This window comes from Sinocyclocheilus rhinocerous, unplaced genomic scaffold (assembly GCF_001515625.1).
Source record: "Sinocyclocheilus rhinocerous isolate Xijiao unplaced genomic scaffold, SAMN03320098_v1.1 scaffold3777, whole genome shotgun sequence".
NCBI classification, from domain to species: Eukaryota; Metazoa; Chordata; class Actinopteri; order Cypriniformes; family Cyprinidae; genus Sinocyclocheilus; species Sinocyclocheilus rhinocerous.
In genome coordinates this window covers 122,688-136,791 of record NW_015661951.1, presented here as the reverse complement: position 1 = coordinate 136,791, position 14,104 = coordinate 122,688, and the positions used below count along the sequence as shown (strand labels likewise).

Sequence of the window (14,104 nt, the reverse complement as noted above, 5' to 3'; positions counted from 1 at the left end):
CTGTCATAAAATTATTTGACAGAGTATTAACACTTAATGACATTTTAATGACAAATTCAATTTGTACCACTGAATAAAAGTGGTCAGAAAAATATTCATGACACAATTATAATGGCCTCATGACAGCCAATATCAAAACCAACCACATGACTGTTTAATGTAATGTTAACCCATAAAGCTAAATAATTTCTTAAATTTGATCATTAATCTGCTATGTCATGTTTATGACAAATTTATGACGGGTTATGTTGTCTAAGTAATGTCAAGTTGTCACGACAGGTACTGACAGGTTATGTTGTCTTGGTAATGTCAAGTTGTCATGACAAAGACACTGACAGGTTATGATGTATTTGGTGTTTAGTAGTTGTCATAACAAAGGCATCTCAAACAATGTCATCTTTGCTTTAAAAATGACATAACTGAGCGAATGACACTTAATGACAGTTGTCATAAACATGCATAAAACCTCCTTCATATTCATGACGTGTGTGGTGTCATGATTATAAAGGTGTCATGTCAGTCTTAAGCACACCCCTTCAAGTAAAGTGTTACCGGCATCTGTAAAGGCAGACAGATCCTGGTATTTGAAGATGCTGAAGGAAATGAGGAATCAAGAATTTTATCTCTGAACTTATACCACAACGGCACTGTCATGATCCAAGGCTCGGAGCCTGCCCTCCAAGCATTTACATTTGCCTTTATACAAATTAAACAGCAATTCTGGGTTCTTGACGTAACGGACCCGGGAAGTAACTCGTTGTAGTCTCTACCAGCCGTTTTTGCATTCATTCAACTGCTAGAATTTTAAAAGACGATATCTCCATTTGCATTGAACTTTCAGCTTCGTAACTTTGCAGATATTGTTTATGCTCAAACAGCAACATTACACACTAACTAACGTTAAAAAAGTGAAATCGCAATCAACCACCCCTTTAACTTAGCTTTGGCTTCCAGAAACTAAGGAAAGTACTAGTGATGTTATAACAATGGTTAAATCTGATAAAAGACAGACACATTCATCCAAATAAAATAAATTGTTTTATAAATTTATTTTAAAAAAGCATAAAAAATAAAAAGACATTTGGCCCCAAACGAGCCAACTGAACAGCAGTGCTCTATGAACTATGTGCATACTGTACACATACAGTTGGATTGCAGAACTTTCTCTGCAGATGTATGTCAAGCTGTGTGTGTGTGTGTGTGTGTGTGAGAGAGAGAGAGAGAGAGAGTACATATTTCAGCTTATGAATGTTTTTTTTTTGTCATTAGTGTTTGTTGCACATTTTGATGCCTGGATGAAAAAGCACCTAAAGCACTGTGGCTTCCCCACCCCACAGCAGAGAGAGTGTTCTCCATGGTGGGTTTGAACAAAACCAAAACCAGGAACAGTTTGGCTCTGGACAGAATGCCATCATTCACTGTGAAGGTGAAAATGGCTGACCTTGAGCCACAGTGCTTCAAGACATCAAAATGTGCAACAAACACTTACAACAGAAAAAACAAACATTCATAAGCTGAAAACACACACACACACACAGCTTGACATACATCCGCAGGGCAAATTTTGCAATCCTACTGTATGTGTACAGTATGTACATTGAGCACTGCTCTTCAGTTGGCTCATTTGTGGCCAAATTTCTTTTTTTTTTCCCTGATACATTTGTATTTTTGAAATACATAAACTTATTTTTTTTAAATCAGATTTACCAGTTGTTATCATTTATATTTGTTCTGATCAATTATGAACAATAGGTCAAATTGAACTGCTATTGACAACTTGAGAGAATTGGGTGCTGCAAATATTTGAGTGGCCCCTCCCCTAATCTCACTCCAAAATTTTACTATAACTTGAGAGCCCTGGTGGCAACCCTAATCAGCGTGTCAAAGTAACATTCAAGTTGAACCAGTTTGGAAAAGTCCTAAGACAGGGGTGTCAAACTCAGTTCCTGGAGGGTCACAATACAGGGGACTAATACAGGGCTTCAGGAAAGCCTGAAAACTACAGGTCTGTGTGTTGCAGCAGGGCTGGAGCTAAACTCTGCAGCTGAGTTTGAGCCCACTGTCCTGAGCCTCACACACAGCAAAACCTGAGTTATTCTGTACAGGGCTCAAATTGTTGAAAAAATTGACAAGAAGCATCCCCTCTGTAAAACCACCATCCTACCATCCACTTTAGATGAATAATGCTGTGTTTTATGTAAAACCAATCATGCAAATTAAATATTAGAACTCTCTACGTATGATAATTTATGAACTAACTAACGGCGATTGGCCGTTCAAAACTCAATAGGATTCCTTATTCTTCATGCAAAATGGTTAAAAAGCACCTTTAGACAGCACTTAATTCCTTGATTTGAGTTTAAAGACCTTCCCCTGACACAATATTTAGCTCTATGTCTGACTGTGAGGGACAGAGAAGTCACATTAATGAATGTCAAAAAAAGAAAAACCATCTTGAAAGTCCACAAAAAAAAAAAATCCAACAATTTAAAACACAGACACAGAATATAAAGCCTAAGATGATACAAATAACTGAATATAATTAGAGAATGTCACAATGTTTTATTCTCAGCACACAGAATACTGATGTTTCGCTGTCATCTGCTTTTGCTCCACAGACTTGGCCACAAGTAGAAAGTGAAAGAGTGACATGATGTGTAGCCACGCATGATGTCCCATACACTTTCCGAAAACAATTGTAGCTTTTTAAACAAGTTTTAGACAAAACAGTTTGTTCCATTTTTCCAAGCACAGTAAACAATACTCTATAATACCGTAATACTGCACTCATGATATCTCGATTAGCCGCAAACTGGCTAGATCAGTAACACAGCACAGAAAACACCATTTACTGAGTTGTTTACACAGCTACACAAATGAACTATATACCTGTGAATTTCCCAGAGCAAACAAACTTCAAGCATCATCACTGTCAATACTGCATAAAGATGCTGAAATATTAGCTGTAACACATCAGATATGATGCTGTGCTTCTGTCTTCATCATGATGGTTTATTTTGAAACACACTGTGTGTGTTAGTGTCATGAAGAGTGTGTGTTTCTCCATGATGAGGCGTCTTTCAGTCTGGATGAGGACCTGCAATTCAGTCTGATTATTATTCATGTTAATGGAGTGGATTGTTCAGTAATTCATTAATATGTTTGATCACACAGAAATAAGGTAATCCGAATGGAATGTAAAACTCACCACCATTAATGAAGTACTCATCTATCAAAATAAAAAGAGTAATTAGCTTAAAAATAGCATGCCATGACATGTATAGTGTGTTGTTCCGTAACTCACAGACCTGTTGATGTTGACTTGTAGTAAATGAATCCAGCAGCTGCCATGATGATTCCCAGCATCAGTCCAGCAGCTCCAGCAGTGAATAACAGCGGTGTATTCCACTCAAACTCAGGCAGAGGAGGGTCTGTGAGGAACACACATCACTCCATCATCACAGCAGTTACTGTCTTACTCTCATTTATTGTTTTTTGTTTAGCAGGATGAGATTTAACATCTGGACAGTTTCCATATTTTCTCTTATTGTGTGATGAATGCAATATATTGGTATGTCAGAGTTCTCTCTCTTACTCCAGTCATAGATCATGGGTTTGGTGAAGCCGGCGTGCTCCACCATACAGGAGATCTTCTCTCCAGCTTTGGGAGTGTACTCCAGCTGAGTGTGAATCTGGTGGTACCAGTCTCCGTTAGGCATCTTGTCAGTGGAGGTCACGTCAGAAGTCACCACTACACCGTCCCTCAGCCAGGACACACTGATTTGCTCAGGGTAGAAGTCATACGCACTGCACATCAGCAGCGATGGATGTCTGCTGTCTCCCTGCTTCACTAAACTCAGCTTCACAACTGGAGCCACTGAACCAGGAGGAGCCACAATTACATCTTACAATAAACATTACCATTACACCATTTAAAATGTGCTTGATATTAGATACATATTTTCCTTTAAAAATTATATAACCGTTTAAATGAAGAGCTCTGTGTGAGTCTTGAGTCACATACCTGCTTTATCATGGATAGCGGTTTTGAACAGTTCAGCATTAGGTTTACAGAATGTTTCAACTTCAGCCTTTAATTGCTGTATGATTGCTGGATCTTTGTTCCACATCTCTGCAGTTCTCACTCCAAACTCAGTAAACCCCACAAACTCCCCCACAGTGCTGTTGAACTGTACGTACAGATATTTATTGAAGTAATAGCCATCCAAGAACACCATGTCACTGAAATCACTGGAGCTGTAGATGCACTGTGGCCAATGGTAGTTATAATATCCATTAGCTGGAAAACAATCAAACAAAAACACAAGCACTTGAACACATCAGCCAGTTGTTGTTATTAATAGAATGTCCTTTCTAAAACATCATGTTCATATTATTAAAATATCTGTACCTATACTTAACTACATTGGAGGATCCACTAGCAGAGAACCATCCTAACTAACAGCATTTAAAAAGAAAATATTGCTGTTAAATCTTACCAACACTGTTAAATACCAAAAACACCAATATATCCACACCAGCACTACTACTGTAATAATGCTCATTTCTTCAGTGTCAGTTAGTAAAGCCCATTTCTCTCACCTGCGCCGGTGAATACAGACAGCAGGAGAATGTGATGGAGACTCCAGAGCTTTGGCACGGACATGTTCACTCGCTCTATCACAACTGAGAGCAGACAATAATACTCTGTTCATGATCAAGAGATGAGGGTCACTTGGAACCCCAACCGAGGTGGTACTAAAAAAAGTACCAGGTACCAGGTACTGTACCCAGTGGAAAACCCCCAAAAGTGAACCGTACCGAGGCGTACCGTGCCGTACCATGCAGTGGAAAAGCGCCATTAGTTGTCTGGGAACCGCACTGGTAACTAGTTCCTGTAACTGAGTTTCTATAACTACCACTTCCCTTTTAGACACACACTCGTGAACTTCCCTAAGCACTTACTCTCAGGTGAATCCTGCTGCCATTCTGAAGTGTGTTACTCCTCATGAAGTGGACGAGAGAAGTTTATATGGACAGAGCCTCGACCCCTCGATCTTGACTGAGACAGTGAGTCTGCTTCATATGCACACTGCAGGTCGATCCATAGACCACAATGCAACATGATTATGACGTCACCGCAGATCGTGTTTCATTTACCCCCAACCCAAACAACTCTATAATACATTAATTATTTTCTTAAATATTTAAAACAGCCCAGTCATACCTATTAGGGATGGTAATATTCACCAAATCGCATCGGTGCATCAGCATAAAAGTTAACGATGCAATGCATCAATTTATAAAAGTGTGCGTCGGATACAAGTCGGCATTTGTATGGCGATGCATTGTTTTTAACATTTGCATCGGTAAAAACTAGTTTATTTACATGTAATTATTATACAGTATTTTCTCCTCTCGAAGCCGTTTCTCAAGCACGTTCTCTCATCCCCGCTGCTGCTGCGTGAATATGATGCATCTCAACACTACAGAGACCGAGGCGTGTCCTGAGAGTCACATAGATCATATATTAACATGGCAGAGGTAGAGCTGCATCTTCCACCAAATAACTGCAAATCCAGGGTTTGGAATAACTTTGGGTTTTATAAGAGAGATGGGGATTTTGATAAAACCCATGCAATTTGTAAAATATGTCATGCCGCTATAAAATATACATTCAGTACGACTAATTTAACAACACACTTGAAGCGCAGACACATTGTCAGTGCAGATAATGTGGAAATGCATAGCATCATAATTTTTCCATTGATTGCATTGCATTGAATCGAAAATAATGGTCTCCTTAAAAAAAAACAATTCGTATGACCTGAGAACAGCGGCTTTAACGATGTCATAATCAAGACTTCGCTCAATTGGCAATGCCGTGCAAATTTCTTGAGCTTTGCCGGTCAGACTGCATTGTAGGAACAATGCCCACATGTCCTTCGACCATCTAAGCTTACCTGCTACCCACTTAAAAGCAACAAAGTAAGCATCGACCTCAGACTCACAAAAAGGAGGTACGAGTTTGATATACTTACTAACGTCAAACTCAAGGTTTTCCTGATCAACACTTGCATTAACAGGCGGAATAGGAGAGGCAGTGGGAACAGAAGGAGGCCTGGAGCGTGGGACAGGAACAGGTTTCCTGCTCATCTCCCCAGCTTGCAAATCTAGACGTGCGGTTTAACTCTGAGGTCTAACTCTTTTAAACGAATGGCCAGGACCGGATCATAATTGTCATTCTCAACAATATCTGTATCAGGAAGAATGTCCTCAGTCACGGCCTCTGCTGGAACTACAGGACGTTCTTCATCCTCAAGGGTCAAACTCCATTTCTATCACCACAGTCACCTTCCTCCCCACACAAAAAGCCAAAACACGCGATTAGAGAGAAAAGAGAAAAATGCTACTCACAACTAAATTAGAAAAAAGTATGGGACAAGCCCCCACTTGTTACGTTCCCCCGTATTTAATCCAGGGAAGTAACAAAGAGAAGAAAAAAAAAAAGTATCGAGGAAACGAAAAGCGAGAACACACTTCAGTCCTCTGGCCCAGAGTGAAGATGACATCAGTTGATATATATAAACAGAAATAATTTTATTTACAAGACAGAAAAGAACGATGGGAGCAAAGGCTCAGGGAAAAATGCTACTCACAACTAAATTAGAAAAAAGGATGGGACAAGCCCCCACTTGTTACGTTCCCCCGTATTTAATCCAGGGAAGTAACAAAGAGAAGAAAAAAAAAAAGTTTCAAGGAAACGAAAAGCGAGAACACACTTCAGTCCTCTGGCCCAGAGTGAAGATGACATCAGTCGATATATATAAACAGAAATAATTTTATTTACAAGACAGAAAAGAACGATGGGAGCAAAGGCTCAGGGAAAAGCAAGGCCTAAAATAACAAACAAAATAGTTCACTAACTAATTTAAGAAGGAGCTCTAACTAACCTTAAAGAAAAGAAAAGAAATGAACAGCCAACTTCCCTCACCTCCCTTGCTGTACAAAAACAGAGGCAAAAAGCAGTATAAAAAGAAAAAGGCACTCTCCCCCTACAGCATCCCTCTTAACACACAGGCTAGTATTTAAAATCACTCGAGACAAAAGAGCCCCAAGACCTTTTGATCAATCTCAACCTGGAACAATATCCATTAACTGTGCATGCTGAAACTCAATTAGCCACTGCTAATACACAACCATTGTCTCTGCATGAAAAACAAGCACAAAGTTCAGTCTGGAGCAGGGGAGAAGTGTCTGCTAGCAAACTCAGGATCCTCTTGGGCACGCTCTCACAAACGAGCTACAGGTGGTGGTGATTTGCCCTGAGGAGCAGCAGAGAGAGACAGAGCAAAGACAAACACGCCCACACCTTTGTTAACAACAATGAAACAAATTCAAGAACAATAATGGTATTACAAATAATTAATAAATATACGTCCCTATGGACGTAACACTAACGCTGGGGCTCAGCTAGAATATTTTAAAGTCTGTGTGAACCGGAAGCTGCTGCCGACTTTATTTCAGTATGGTGATGTATGGAAACGGAATATCAAGTAGAGGGCGGGTTTTATTTTTGCCCTCCTCCTTTCATCTTTTACTCGCAGAGCAGACGCAAATGATCAGATTTTGATTAAAGATTACCAAGACAAATTTTTCAGTGGATTAACTTGCACAAATTAATTGTTTACCTTAAGACTAGCAATGGGCGAACAAAAGAAATATTGTACATTTTGATTGTATGCAGACATTAAACTTACGTGTGAAAGGGTTAATATGCATTTGAATGCTTACAAATGTCATGAAGTGCTTAAAACTACTAACATTTGTAAATGTAAAAAAGTGCATTAGATGATATGTAAATCAATTTAATCAGATTAAACAACCAGTTAAATATAATGTCTAAGCTAGGGTGACCATACATGCCATTTTCCCCGGACGCGTCCTGGCCAGGATTTCTATATTGCCTAAAATATCTAGGTTTTGGCTTTGTTTGCGTGTGCAGACCGATCGGTGTATGACATCAAAGTACCATACAGACGGTTATGCTTTCGAAACGCTCTCGAGGTACTTTGATGTCAAACACTGATCGGTCTGAGCCGCACTGCTTTTAAGTCGAACACACCTAATATGTTCGCGTAATTGCATCGCTTTGACCGTAGATCCCACCTTCTCACACGCCATGATTGGTCCATTATGTACAATGCTTGCATGTTATTGGTCAAACTACTTTTCGATCATTACCTTCAGCAAGCATGAAACAGGAAAACAAAGCCAAAACAAATCCTGGCCAGGACGCGTCCTGGGAAAATGGCACGTATGGTCACCCTAGTCTAAGCATTCAAATACACATGCATAAATAAGCTGTTATGAAAATCATTTGTAGGTTTTTCTAAAGTGACTGCTTTATATCACTGTAAAATACCCTTCTGTATGTCCCTGCACGCTTTATTTATAACAGCTTTTTATTAATAAAGCTTTATAAAAGTGAAAGTTTCTGAAACATGTTTAATTTTTATTGGCATAATTTTAAGTACAAAAAATGTAACATTTCAGTTCATGACAAAATCACTTACATTTAGCATGAAGGTAGCAAAAGTGTCTTATTTTTATTATTAAGTAAGATTCCGATTTCTTTAGATTACTTCTGATGAACTGCACATGTACCGTCTTCAGAATCCTGGAGAAACTGTCTTTGATTGGGTCCACTGCATTAAATGTTTGATGTTTTTGGCCATGTCTGGCGTGTCAGTCGTAGTTGCTTTAATGAGGAAGAAGAGTCCAGTAGCGACTCCCAGCAGCCCCAGAGTCAATCCCACTCCACAGAAGAGCGCCGGACCCAGGCTGGGCAGGACAGCAGCCGCCTCCGGGACACCTGGAGATTAGAGGTATATGTTATATGAGCAATAGCACTCGAGTACGAGAGCGATGCCGGCTCTATATCAGCGGCTGTGATTAGGCACGAGGCAGCTGATATAGAGCCGGTATCGCTCGAGTACGAGAGTGATATTGCGGTTATACAACAGTTCGACGGAACATGTGTGTAATTAAACAAGAAACAACGGAGTGCCTAATAAAACCCTCTTTTGTGTGGAACTACTTCCTTCCGCCACGGATTCAAAGCTAAAGTTGACAGTTAAACATACGCCACTTTTAGAATTGGTATCAAGGGCATGTGCTGCTTCAGTTAGGTTATTAGTGAGAAATAATGAGGTTATAAGAGAGAAACAATGCGGCAAGATGTGCATCTGAATGAGAGAGAGACCGCGAAGCTAGTCGTTTCTTCTTATATTAACTAACGTACTCTACGATTAGCTCAGTGAATAATTAAAAAAAAACATAGACCCGGATAGAACAAGCGGAGTGATACAAAATTGTGAAAGGGCGTTCCTGTAGCGATACCAGTACAATATCTCACGGTTCTCAACCAATCAGATTTGAGAACCAGAACGAACTGTTGTATAAATGAATTCAGTGTATGAATGTGAATGTGAGAACAGCTGCTGAGCAGATGCACTTTCACTCTAACAATCCTCTCAGCGCTTGCTATTTCATTTGTCACAGAATCAATGCTGCTGTTTTTAAATCAACTCATTTGATTCTCTTTGTAAATGGCTCTTACTCCATATTCTGGTCTGCGGTTGGCCCTGGAGCGCTCGGTGGTTCACTGTGCAGCTGTAAACGTCTCCATCTTCAGGAGTGATCTTCAGGGAGGAGAACACGTGGAAGGATCCGTCGCTCCTCGGCCGGTACTGACTCAGACTCACGTCTTCTGTCACAATCACATTGTTCTTAGCCCATGAGACGCTGACAGGTGGAGGAAAGAAGCCCGTCACGTGACAGATGAGCGTGTTTTCAACAGCCAGCTGCACATCGTTCCTCGGATAGATGAACGTCTCAGGAGGGTCTGTGAACACACATAACTGTGTTGAACTCTGCAGCAGTACATCTGACCTCATTCAAATGAAATGCGTGCATAAGAACACTGATATCATACATGTTTAATACAATTGCAAGCCAAAACTCATGGTTAACCAAAATATTGTAAACACTGAATGCATAAAAATGTAGCTCATTTAATTTCTGTTAAAGAAATGCATTACTGTAAAACTCATGCAAAACTGTACTTTAAAAAAGCTTCACAATGCAAATTCATGTCGTACCCATTTCCTCTGGTGGGCTCTCGTAAGCTTTAATGAGTACAGCCAGGTTTTGTTTGCATACTTCTTGCTTTGCAACACTTTCTTCATAATATCCTGGAAAGCTCATAGGATCTGCGAAATCAGGTAATGTAACTACTCCTGTCTTCTGATTAAAGTCAGCATGCCACGCTTCCTCTCCGTCAGATCCAGTCATAGACTCTTTCTCTGTTTCAGAACATCCAGTGATTGAGAAATCCTTATGCTCTACTGAAACGGAAGAAGCATCAACAGATAAATGAGAAATTCACAGAGTCCCAGACAAATTAACTGCATATCAGATATAACTAATGTGTTTTGGGAATTAACACAAAACTTTTTTTTTTTTGTCAATTATTTAAAGCACCAGTCGTTTCTAAATGTGAAGATGTTCTATACAGGTGTTGTTAACACCCAATATGCTAAATGACCACGTATAGTCAACCACTGACCAGTCAAACAGCTGATGACTAGTTAACTACCAAACCTAACATGGTGATCGAAGTAAATATACAACAGGGTTACACTTTATTTTAAGGTGTCCTTGTTACAGTGTAATTATACAATTAAGTACTGAGTAATAATAATAGACCATATGCACTTACGATATGGTTAAGATTAGTGTTATGATTAGGGTTACCTGCATGTAATTATGCATTTTTTTTTTGTTATTATAATCGTAAATACATGTAACAAGGACACTTTAAAATAAAGTGTTGCCAAAAAGTGCATTTAGAAATCTTTTGTAACAATGTACACCACCATTCAAAAGTTTGGGGTCACTATTTACTATTTTCTTTTTTAAATAAATTAATACTTTTTTATTCAGCAAGAATGAGTTGGATTAATAAAAAGTGATAGTAAAGATTTGCACAGTTAGGAAAGATTTATATTTTGAATAAATGCTTTTAGACTTAGAAAGTACCACGGGTTTCATTAAAATATTAAGCAGCAATCAACATCAATAAATCAGCATATCCAGCTTTTTCCTCCCATAAGAGCGAGCGCAAACATTTGTAAATGTAATGTGTCTTGCTTCCGGTGTCATCCGTGTCCCGCTATTTTTACAAAACCACTCATTTTGTAGCTTGATATTGAGAATTGCTGTGTCTTAACATATTATTTTAATGTATTGTCTTAATTATGAACACACTGGTTTGTAAGTGCAAGAGTTTTACTGCAGGTGGTTATTGTTCTGGTTATTTCCCTACAGCGGCTACTGAACCTCTCTCGCACATAGGCTTACTTCAAGGTGGATCAGAATGATTTCTGAAGATCATGTGACACTGAAGACTGGAGTAATGATGCTGAAAATACAGATGTGCATCACAGGAATAAATTACAGTTTACAATATATTAAAATATAAGTTTTTATCAAATAAATGCAGCCTTGATGAGCATAACTTCTTAAAAAAAAAAAAATTAAAAATTGTACTGATGCCAAACTTTTGAACGGTAGTGTATATCACTTAAGGAATTAGTGTTCTTCTTGAAAATATTACATCAGTGTACAGGCTTTTCATATTAAAAATCTGTGTAAATATGTTAATATGCAAAGAATGAACTTACACTGAGCATCGGCTGAGAGAAAAGCAGTGAGGGTAAGAATGGCCAGATACAGCTCCATGTTTGTCGATGACAGAGGAACTTCAGCCGAGGTGAATGAGTGCAGGCTAAAGCTTAGTTTCAGTTTGATAAACACATCCTCCACTCAGAACTTAACCCTCACTGTGACACTGCTGTATCCAGGGGGAGGAGGGCAAACTAAAACACTAGGCTACTCTCTTGTTGGTCCCACTTTATATTAGGTGTCCTTAACAACTATGTATAACTAGTATACAACCGTATAACTTACATGACACATTAAGCACTTGATACAGTGTACTTACGCTGTACCTTCATGTTCTTTAATTGTACTTACATTTAAAGTACCTGCATCTTCAGTCTGTAGTTATAATAGTGTACTTGTCTTGTATATGTAAGTTGTAAGTACAGTTTGTAAGTACACACTTTAATTGCAATATTGTAACTTCAACTGTAACTACTCTGCAGTGTCTGTGAAATATTTTTTGAGGAAAATGTATGTTTTTACAGGTGTAAAACATTTTTGTTCATGCCTACAGTAATGTGATTAATATACTTAAATTCAAACCATTATTATGGATGCAACAAATGATTTCAGAATACAGCAATGTAGATCCAGTCATCTTGTTCGGCACATTACAGCTACTCAGAAAGTTTGATTTTCTTTAGTTGTGCACCCCACGTGCTGTAAACGACAATGTGCAAATACCATTTCTCAGCAAGAGGGCAGTAAGGTTTAATTTGATAACATTGGTTAATGCATTAAGTAACAGGAACTAACAATGAATAATATATTGTATAGCATTTATTAATCAATGCTGATGTTAGTTAATAAAAAATGTTTTGTTCATTTTAGTTTAGGTCATTTATTACATGCAGAATAAAACTATAGGATTCTTATTTAAACTTGCTAATAATGCTGGGACATGCAAAGAAAAACAACACATGCAGTTATGAAATCTTTTTATTTATTTATTTATTTTTTTTTACTGAAAACCATCAGATAAACAGGAACAATCTATTTCTCAAACTTTAACAACATAATTCCGACTACTTTAATTTTGCGAAAAGGTACATAAAATGCATAAAAGACCCCAATAAATCAAATTAAAACAGAAATATTCAGCCTTTAGCTAAATTTTATTTAATTGGCAGGGGTTTCCCACTCTTTTTTGCTGAGTTAATTAAGGCTTTTTAGCCCAGGTAACCCAGGCAGCCAGTAAGAAGTTAAAAAAACATAAGTATATATAGTTTAAAAGTTTAAGAAAGTCAATTAAAGGAAAAAGGAGTGTTCCAGGAGGGAAAAAAGCTTCATCCAATCATTGACAGACTTCCCTAAGAGCCAATAGTAGCGGCACATTGATAAGTCCCGCCCACAGGTGGCGCTGGTGCTGCTTTCAGCCAAGCTTCTAATTGGTGAAAGGAACTTCTGCGTTGGCCAATCAGTGGTAAAATAATTCCTCTTGGAAGACATTAAAGTAATGCCATGTCTGTTTTGGGGTTTTGTTTCATGTTCATTGTTTTCATGTCTCTTATTTTGTCATAGTCATTGTTCCTGTCTAGTCATTTGATTCCCTTGATCCTTATGTATTCCTACCTTGTGTATGTGTCATGCTCTCATTGGTTGTCTTAGTCATGTGTCTTGTTTTTCATTGGTAGGTTCTTGTCATGTGACCCTCTTTGTTTGATATAAATAGGCTTGTTCGACTTAATGTAGCTCCGCAATGATTGTCTGCCGCCTGACAAAAGCAATGCATTCTGGTTAGAACATTTGTCCGACTTCGATCAGTGCTGCAGCCGCCTTACGATCAAATGTGCCAAAGTACCGCGAGAGCAAAACGAGACCAGAATGCAGTTGCTCAAAATCAGCTGTGAAAGCCTTGATGACGACACACTTTATTCTCATTGGTTAGATTCTGTGATGACAAGCACAACGTGTTGTGTGTTTATTCTTACAATTCAATTCCAATAATACTCACAAATCTGTGTTTTTATAACAGTAAAAGCTTTTTTAGTGTAGTTGCACTGTTATCTTGAATCATTTTTATCAAAAAACACAGATAAAAGCATATATACCCCCACTTTATTAGTAGTTAGTAGCCTATATGTTTATGTTGAACTTTATTATTGAACAGATGGCACTGTTAGGGTTGCCAACTTCAGAAAAGGAAAATAAGGGACAATCGTGGTTTTTCATAGAAAAATAAGGGACAGAATAAGGGATACACACACTGGCCTATTATATATATATACACACACACACTCACACACACACACAGGCATATCTTTTAGATTTGTAATGTTTTTTTTTTTTTAAATGGAGTCTCTTATGCTCATCAATG

General features: G+C 38.3%; 3 protein-coding genes across 4 annotated transcripts in view; 1 reads left to right on the top strand and 2 right to left on the bottom strand.

Annotated features, from left to right (window-relative positions):
• isoc1 (isochorismatase domain containing 1) overlaps positions 1 to 8,899 on the top strand; it is a 39,714-nt gene extending 30,815 nt beyond the window's left edge. The window contains exons 6-7 of the transcript XR_001638313.1: positions 5,732 to 5,736; positions 8,889 to 8,899. The gene's annotated coding sequence lies outside the window, so the exon portion shown is untranslated. The remainder of the gene's footprint in view (positions 1 to 5,731; positions 5,737 to 8,888) is intronic.
• Positions 2,571 to 5,100, bottom strand: LOC107726976 (H-2 class II histocompatibility antigen, E-S beta chain-like). 2 transcript variants are annotated; one of them, XM_016536692.1, is made up of 7 exons: positions 4,966 to 5,100; positions 4,603 to 4,686; positions 4,025 to 4,300; positions 3,596 to 3,877; positions 3,309 to 3,431; positions 3,209 to 3,229; positions 2,571 to 3,097 (listed from the first exon to the last, which is right to left on the bottom strand). In XM_016536692.1, the coding sequence occupies exons 2-7, from the start codon at positions 4,664 to 4,666 to the stop codon at positions 3,081 to 3,083; spliced, it is 783 nt and encodes a 260-aa protein (XP_016392178.1). In that variant the 5' UTR covers positions 4,667 to 4,686; positions 4,966 to 5,100; the 3' UTR covers positions 2,571 to 3,080. The 2 variants fall into 2 exon arrangements, with proteins under 2 accessions (XP_016392178.1, XP_016392177.1); XM_016536691.1 differs by having other exon boundaries at positions 2,571 to 3,229.
• LOC107726971 (H-2 class II histocompatibility antigen, A-U alpha chain-like) lies at positions 8,662 to 11,805 on the bottom strand. Its single transcript, XM_016536683.1, has 4 exons — positions 11,748 to 11,805; positions 10,164 to 10,409; positions 9,623 to 9,907; positions 8,662 to 8,875 (listed from the first exon to the last, which is right to left on the bottom strand). Exons 1-4 carry the CDS (start codon positions 11,803 to 11,805, stop codon positions 8,673 to 8,675), a joined length of 792 nt encoding a protein of 263 aa, XP_016392169.1. The 3' UTR covers positions 8,662 to 8,672.
• Between the last annotated feature and the right edge of the window lie 2,299 nt (positions 11,806 to 14,104).

Bases quoted from the DNA above. Each gene is read 5' to 3' on its own strand.
- LOC107726976 (XM_016536691.1), bottom strand. From the start codon at position 4,666: ATGTCCGTGCCAAAGCTCTGGAGTCTCCATCACATTCTCCTGCTGTCT. The intron at 4,301-4,602 runs GTGAGAGAAATG...ATTGTTTTCCAG, and splicing joins GTCTGTATTCACCGGCGCAG to CTAATGGATATTATAACTAC. The intron at 3,432-3,595 runs GTAAGAGAGAGA...TGTTCCTCACAG, and splicing joins ACCCATGATCTATGACTGGA to ACCCTCCTCTGCCTGAGTTT.
- LOC107726971 (XM_016536683.1), bottom strand. From the start codon at position 11,805: ATGGAGCTGTATCTGGCCATTCTTACCCTCACTGCTTTTCTCTCAGCC. The intron at 10,410-11,747 runs GTAAGTTCATTC...CTTCCGTTTCAG, and splicing joins TCTCTCAGCCGATGCTCAGT to TAGAGCATAAGGATTTCTCA. The intron at 8,876-9,622 runs GTAAGAGCCATT...TCTAATCTCCAG, and splicing joins ACCGCAGACCAGAATATGGA to GTGTCCCGGAGGCGGCTGCT.